Source organism: Heterocephalus glaber, unplaced genomic scaffold (assembly GCF_053883595.1).
Source record: "Heterocephalus glaber isolate CG9 unplaced genomic scaffold, H.glaber_assembly_v1.0 deba00001447, whole genome shotgun sequence".
Lineage (NCBI taxonomy): Eukaryota > Metazoa > Chordata > Mammalia > Rodentia > Bathyergidae > Heterocephalus > Heterocephalus glaber.
In genome coordinates, this window is record NW_028258299.1 from 6,394,276 (window position 1) to 6,401,970 (window position 7,695).

General features: G+C 49.3%; 1 protein-coding gene across 9 annotated transcripts in view; it reads left to right on the top strand.

Moving 5' to 3' along the window:
* Cenps (centromere protein S) overlaps window positions 1-5,995 on the top strand; it is a 12,706-nt gene extending 6,711 nt beyond the window's left edge. For 7 of the 9 annotated variants that reach the window (XM_004863607.3, XM_004863611.3, XM_021243627.2 and 4 more), the window contains 2 exons: window positions 4,371-4,526; window positions 5,710-5,995. In XM_004863607.3, the coding sequence (XP_004863664.2) occupies window positions 4,371-4,526; window positions 5,710-5,928 (375 nt within the window). In that variant the 3' untranslated portion in view covers window positions 5,929-5,995. Of the gene's footprint in view, window positions 1-241; window positions 727-4,370; window positions 4,527-5,709 lie in introns of those variants that run through there. The other 2 variants (XM_087214461.1, XM_004863614.4) reach the window with 2 other exon arrangements.
* Window positions 5,996-7,695: the final 1,700 nt, after the last annotated feature.

Genomic DNA, 7,695 nt, shown 5'->3' on the forward strand with positions numbered 1-7,695 from the left:
CCAGGCGTGGGAGGGGTGTGTGTGGCTGGATGGCAGGAACAGCACATTTCCCATCTTTCCAAGTTTAGAGTGTTTTGACCAGGTCTCCATTTTCCAGAAGCAGACACCTGGCACCCAGAAGGGCCGGGTCATCCCAGTTAGCGGCAGTGACGACGGGAGGTGGAATGGTTGGGTGTGTAGTTATATTTTGGGGTTTATAAAATGGTTTACAGCCTCATTTAGTTAGCGTTGTTTGTTGTAGCTGAAATACATCACAGAGAAAAATGAAGAGCTTGCTCAGCTGAACCAAGAGCGAAAGGCAAAAAAGAAAAAGAAGCCAGAGGATGGAAACCAGAATTCCAGGGAGCCAGCGGAGGCTGAAGTAGGGGAAGATAAGAGTTAGGCCCCTGAGAGATGCTGGTGCCACAGGGAGGGGCTTTGGAGGGTGAGGGGAGACTTGGGAAGAAGAGAGGCGGACAGCTTTTATGCTGTGTTCTCCAACCTGAGCTGTGAGTGCCAGCGCCTCAGACACTGGCTTCTTGAGCGTGGCACCTGGGTTGCACCCACGCACTGGGAAAGGTGCGGCTTTGGGGCTCCCTTGGGTTACACACAGCCGTTAGCCAGGCTGTCGGCAAGTGGCCCTGACTGACATTTTCAGGCACAAACCCTGGTTATTTCTTCATGGTTTGACACAATTTTCCAGGCTAAGTGCTGAGCTCTGAAAGATGAATAAAGCAGTATTACTTAGCTCTCTGTTACTGATGCTTTTCAACTCGTGTGCCCCTGATCACCAGGTAACAAGGTGATGTTGGGAATGGTCCCTTTTACTTTTTAAAGGTGATTTTCTCTGGAAACATGGTTTATGTGACTTTTCTCTGGTGATTTTGTAGTGAGGCTGTGGCTCTACAGGACAGAAGTTTTGCTGGGGGCTGAGATCCAGGACTGACTGCCCTGAACCCTTCAGGGTGCCACTGTTTCCTTTGTGAGCAATGAGTTTCCCAACACCTCGGCTCTCCCTTCCATGTCTCCAGGCTTCGGAGCGCTCCGGGGCCTTTCCTTAGTGTGACAGTGAGGGTAAAATGGGCCTGGCACTTAAAGAGCCACCATGGTCCATATAATCCCTCGTTGGCTCTTCACAGCTTTATCCCCATTTTCCTGATTAGCAAACTGAGGCTTGGCAAGGTTAACTGGTCCAAGAGGACAAGCTCCTGACCAGTGCACACAGCATCCACATTCAGGGGTGTGGGCTTTTGGGTGGGCAAGAGAGAGGGGGCATCATTTGGGGCAGAATTTATACCATCCACGCCCCACCGTGCTCAGCTGGAGACATCCTAAGTCTGTTTTGGGGAGGCGCCTGGCCAAGGTCACAGGCAAGCAGTGACCTACAGCTTGATGATTTCAGGCCAAGCAAATAATCACTGGATCCCATATATTAATGGTTACATCTGTATGTCACATCAAGGAGGGGAAAATGAATCCTAAAGCCTTTCATGAGCCAGGTGTGGGGACCCATACCTGTAATCCCAGCACTTCCAAAGGCTGAGGCAGGAGGATCTAAAGTTCAAGCCCAGCTTGGGCAAAGGCCCTGGGTTAATCCCCAGTACTGCTAAATAAGGAAAACTTTTTTGTGGTACTGGGGATCAAACTCCGGTCCTTGCACTTGCACAGCAGGCAGCGAAACCACTGAGCTAAATCCCCGGCCCTAAATAAGGAAAACTTTTAAAGCCTTCCATCCTCGTACATTTAGCTGGAGGTGGTATACAGCAGCTTCACTCCAATACCACTCTTTGAACTTGACGTCGGGGGTGAGGGGCGGGTGCTGTGGGCTTCCCAGAGCTGAAGGATCTAGGTTTGCATCTTACTTCAGCAGCTCTAGGACCATGTGACTGAATCAGGGTTTAAAATACCTCCTGATGGGATCATCCGTGTACTGCACAGGACCCTCAGAGAGTTTTAGAGACTCCAGTGGCTTCGGGACTTGATGGGTCTGTGATGGACATGGCAAACCTGCTGGTGTCCTGTCTGAGGCTCTGGTGGCAGGGGCACTGGATGTGGTGTTGCCTAGAAATGAGGGTGCTGCCCTGGCACCTGGGAGCTCTGGGTGTGCTGGGTGTGTTTACGGTGACCGTATTTCCAGTTTAGATGAATGTCTTACAGTGTGCTTTCCAGATCCAAACTCATCGCTGGCCCCACGTCCCACATTCCACATGCATCCCATTAGGGTTGGCTGGCTCTGGACATCCCAGGTGATGCTGCCACCCTCTACGACTCCTCTTTTGAACTGTGGTTTGCTCCCCTGTGGAGTTGCTCCTGGAAGCTCCCCTGAATGTAACTAGATCTACAGATGGTTAACTGTATGCAGAGGCAGGTGTTGAAGCCGGGTGTGGTGGTATACACTTGTAACCTGGCGCCATACTGAGTTCAAGGCCAGCCTGAACTACATAGCAAGACCCTGTCTCATAAAACAACAACAAAAGCCCGAATTGTAGTCTACAAGTCCCCCTTGTTGGCAGAGCCAATAATAAGCTATCAGGAAATGTCCCTGGTTGCCTGCCCCAGCACAGAGCCTTCCTGGCAGTGTCTTACCCACTGGAAAGCCTTCCTCTTTTCTTATCCTGCCCCTTGGGCTTACAGCTCTGTTGGGGTGGGGCCTGGGTCCTTTTTGGTATGGGCTCTGTGTACTGCCCGGGTGAGCAGAACATTTAATGGGCCAGTTGGAGAAAATCCACAAAACCTGCAGGGTGAGATGGTGCATTCTTAGCATCCCACTGACAAGGGAGGCTGAGGCAGGAGGATCCTGAGTTCAAGCCCAGCCTGGGCAATCTTGTGAGACCTTGTTTGAACGTAAAATAAAATGGGCTGAACCCAGTGCAAGGACCTAAATAATAATAGCAGTAATAACAGTCTGCAAAACATACTAAGGACATAGGAAGCTGGCTGAGTAGCCGTGAATTTCTCATCTCCAAGAACACCTCAGAATTTTTTTTTTTTTGGTATCGGGGATCGAACTTGGGTCCTTGTGCTTGCGGGGCAGGTGGCGAAACCATTGAGCTAAATCCCCGGCCCATAAATCTGACATACATGTTTCAGACAACATACTTGACACCTGCAGCTTAGAGGAGGAGAGGTTTATTTATTTATTTATTTATTTATTTATTGGTACCGGGGATTGAACTTGGGACCTTGTGCTTGCGAGGCAGGTGGTGGAACCATTGAGCTAAATCCTTGGCCTGACCTCAGAATTTTAATGTCATTTGTGGGAATTATTTTAGGCCTAAAATTATTTTGGTATAGAAATAAAAAGTCTAGGGCTGGGGATTTAGCTCAGTGGTGCCATGCCTGCCTCATAAGTGCAAGGTCCTGAGTTCAATCCCTGGTACTGGGGAGGGGGGCGGGGATAAAAGTCTAAGCAACATTCAGTGTATTTTATTGTTGTTATTTGAGACAGGGTCTCACTATGTAGTTCAAGCTGGCCTTGTATTCCTGGCAATCTTCCTGCCTCAGACTCCCTTGTCTGGCACAGCGTGCAGTATAAAAACCACAGGTTATTAGGCCATGTTAGAATTTCCTACAACGGTACCTGGTGTCATGGCACACACATGTATTCCCAGCACTTGGGAGGCTTAGGCAAGAGGATTGCTACAAGTTCGAGGCCAGCCTGGGCTACATAGTGAGACCGTGTCTCAAAAAAAAAAGGTGCTGATTTCCGGCCTCTGTGTGTAAGGATCTGGCTGCTCTCAGCCGGCATCCTCTGGGTCTGCTAGAGACAGGAGGGCTCTTCGGTGACTGCACTTCAGGCACTTTCCAGTTTGAGGCCTGGCTGGGAGGACAGCAGGTCTGACCTGCTAGGGGGGGCACAACTGCTTGGGTTGACCTTGCCCACAAGTGGGTGAAGCCAGTAGCGCTGTCACTGCTTCCTTCTGAGCCCACATTGCTCTGAGTTTCTCTGACTCCCAGCAGACCCGGGTTTTGGTGCTGGATCAGCCCGGCCTCAGCGCTCTCCACTCAGCTCCACCCAGCCCCGCAGTCATATGGGCAAAATTACATATGGGCAAAATTTCACATCTTCCTTCGGCTCCTTCCCCAAGGCTAATTTTATATTCTGTTAAATCACTTGGTTTTGTTCTCATGGCTTCCTGCTTGTTGTAGGGATAATTGCGAGGAAGTCGAACTTCCTCCGACGCAAATGCACATGCATTCCAAAATAAGAGTGAATTCACTCTAAATGCAGGAAAAGACCTAAGGGTTTCATTAAGGGGGCACAATCCAGCCCCAGAATGCTTTTGTGGGGGCTCTTGCTCGGGCTCCTGCGTCATCACTGAAGTGTGAGGAGAGGGCTCCAGGTTCACCACCAACGTGGAGACGCCACAGCCTGTGCTGGGTCTTCACAGAGCCGGCTCAGAGCACTGATGCCAGGGCTGCCCACGATGGATGGCGCCCAAGCCCGAGGGACGCAGCAGCTGCTGCTGCTGCTGCTGCTGCTGCTCTGGGGGGCCACAGCCACCGCCCTGGCCCTGGAAGGCGGCCCTGCCAGCCAGGACCGTGTGGTGAGTACGGTCCCCTCCATGCTCTCAGCTTGTCTCTGTCCTTGGTATTGGGCAGCCTGTGGATTCCCAGCATTTGTGCAGCTAGGGGTGTGTGTGTGTGTGTGTGTGTGTGTGTGTGTGTGTGTGTGTGTGTGTGCGTGTGTGTGCGCGCGTGCGCGCGTGTGTGTACCCTACACACTCCATGTGCTGTGGATCACACCAGGGCAGAGCACAATGCTGAACCTTGACCCTGAGGTCATGTGTGGTCCCCGGTTCTCGGGTCCTTTCCTTGTCTCAATCCATGGTTTGCTGGTGACCGCTGCAGTTCCCCGGGGCCTCTCTGTGCTCCAGCTGAGTCTCCCCTGGGCTCAGTGATGGCTCCAGGCTGTGCTTTCAGAGGGGCCCCTGCCCGGATCACTCACAAGGACTTCCAGGACCATAATTTATTTATTATTTTTTTTATGGTACCGGGGGATCAAACTCAGGTCCTTGTGCTTGCGAGGCAGGTGGTTGAACCACTGAGCTAAATCCCCGGCCCCAGGACCATAATTTATATAGCCCGCCTCGCTCTGCCTGGCTCAGCTGAACTGACAGCGTCACATTTCCATGCAGAGAATTTGTAACTTTGGGAGGTGATTTATTTTTCTTTTTTCTTTTTTTTCTGTTTTGAAAAAGTTCCAAGAAGAGTACATAAAACTGACCATTAAAAATGGATTTTTTTCCTGAAATTACCAGATGAGTTTCAGACAGGCCGTTTGTCACTTCCCCAGGAATGCGAAAGATGAATTTAGCAGCTCAATCTGATCTATCTCGGAGAGCAACTGGGCAGGGGGACGGGACCCAGGAGTGTGTCCAAGACGGGACATGCTGAATCAGCCCAGTTCCTCTGGCTTCCCAGTTGCCAGTCTCCCGGCAGGGGACACACAGGTGTCCGGATCCCTTGTAATTAAGGACCACAGCAGAGACCCATGGGGCAGCACCAGCTGGGTTTTTCCTGGACTGAAATGACCAACTTTTCCTTTTCTCTAATTAGAGCAATCTCTTTAAGGCTTTCTGTTAACTTTCTCATCCTTTGAATGGGAATTTAATTCATTGCTGAAGAACCTTCTCTCTCTCTCTCTCTCTCTTTATTGCAACTCCTTTAATGCTGGCAGAGCCAGGCCAATGATTTGTCTTTCCTTTGTCATCTGCTTCTCTTTAAAAGCATATGCAGGAGATGGCAGAAATAAAGAAAGACAGCCTCCTGACTTTGCTCACGTGGTGGGATGAGTGGACCTCCCAGGCCAGTACTGGGGACCTCGTCGGGGGGCACAGCAGAAAGGTGGCCAAGCGACAGGAAGGCGCACCCCTCCAACAGCCCCCTCGCCGAGACAAAACACGCTGTAAAAACTTCTTCTGGAAGACCTTCTCCTCCTGCAAATAGACTCCCCATGACCGACCACACTGGGGGTTGTGATGTGGACTCGAATAAAATGAATTCAGCAGCACTATCTTCTTGAGGCAGTTTCTTTTCTTTGTGTGTCACTTGCGAAGTATTTTATTTAAATTTCAATAATGTCCAATGCCAGCAGTATTTAGAACTGAGTAATTGGGAACCTAATGACAACACTTTTAATAAAGATTTTGGTGGTTCTTCCTTGGGCGTGGTCGCACAAACCTAACTACTCAGGAGGCTGAGACAGGAGGATGACAAGTTCAAGGCCAACCCTGGGCAACATACCAAGACTTTGTCTCAAAAAATAAAAAGTAGGCTGGGTGTGGTGTCATGTACCTGTAATCCCAGCACTGGGGAGGCTGAGGCAGAACTGCTGCGAGTTCGAGGCCAGCTTGGGCTACATAGTTTAAGATCATCAGCCTGAACTACAAAGTGAGACCTTGTCTTAAAAAACAAACAAATTTAAAAAAATGTGAAAAGTGATGGGGATGAAGCTTAGAACAAAGCCCCTGGGTTCCTCTGGGGTGGGTGGCCCAGTGGAGGAGCCCAGGCCAGCAGGCACGAAGCCCTGGGTTTGACTCCCAGCACCGCAAACTTTATGAGCACATTTTTTTTACATTGTGCTCCAAGAGCAAAATAATTATTCCTAATGTTTTAGCTAAAATTAATTTTAAAACAATTGTTACGCTATTAAAGAGACATCATGCTGACATGCTCATAAAAGTCATATTCAAAGTTGCTGTTATGTTCCAGTTTTAATTAGTAATGATATTAATTTGTTCCAATTCTTTTTGCAGATTATAGCTTCTGTTTTGCTTCGATGTCTACTTTTAAAAGTATGATTTCAAACCAGAGACCCCAGCAACACTGCTCCCCAGCCTGTAGCCTGCTGGCATCAACTGGTTTTTTTTGTTTGAGACAGGGTGTAGCATTTGTAGTTTAGGCTGGCCTTGAACTTGTGGTGAGCCTCCCGCCTCAGCCTCCAAATGCTGGGGTCACAGGCCTTCGACAGGTCGTCACCTGGCTTGAATCAACTTCTGAAATACGAACCTCCAACATCTCACACTGGGACCTTGTTAGCAACACTGGGTATGCATTTTGTGTGTAGTCACACTAGCTTCATCATTCCTGTCATTTCCAGTGGGTAATGGTGAGATAAAGCCAGGCCTGGCAGCTGCATATCCCAGCACTCTGTGAGGCTGAGGCAAGAGGGTCCCAAATTTGAGCCCAACCCATGCAATTTAGTGACTTACATCATTAAGTCCATTCCTCAGAATAAAAAATAAAATTTAAAAAGGGCTGGAGGGCCAGGGATTTAGCTCAGTGGCACAGGGCCTGCCTTGCAAGCCCAAGGTCTTAAGTTTGATCCCCGGTACCAAACAAACAAACCAAAAAGGGCTGGAGATGTAGTTTAGTACAAAGGCTCTGGTTCAACCCCAAGTACTGAAAAAAAAAAGTAGCTGGGTGTGGTGGTGCATGCCTATAATCCCAGCACCCTGAGAGGCTGAGGGCTGAGGCAGGAGGGTCTCGAATTTGAGCCTAGCCTGGGCAGTTTAGCAAGACTCTGTCCCAAAATAAAAAGGGACTGGGGATATAGTTTATTATAAAGACCCTGGGTTTGATCCCTAGTACCAAAAAAAGTTTAAATGAGGGAGAATTTCATTTTCCTTTTTTTTTTGAGAAAATTTTGCTAAATCGCCCGGGCTAGCCTCAAACTCAAGATCTGCCTGCTGAGAGCTGGGATTCTATGTGTGC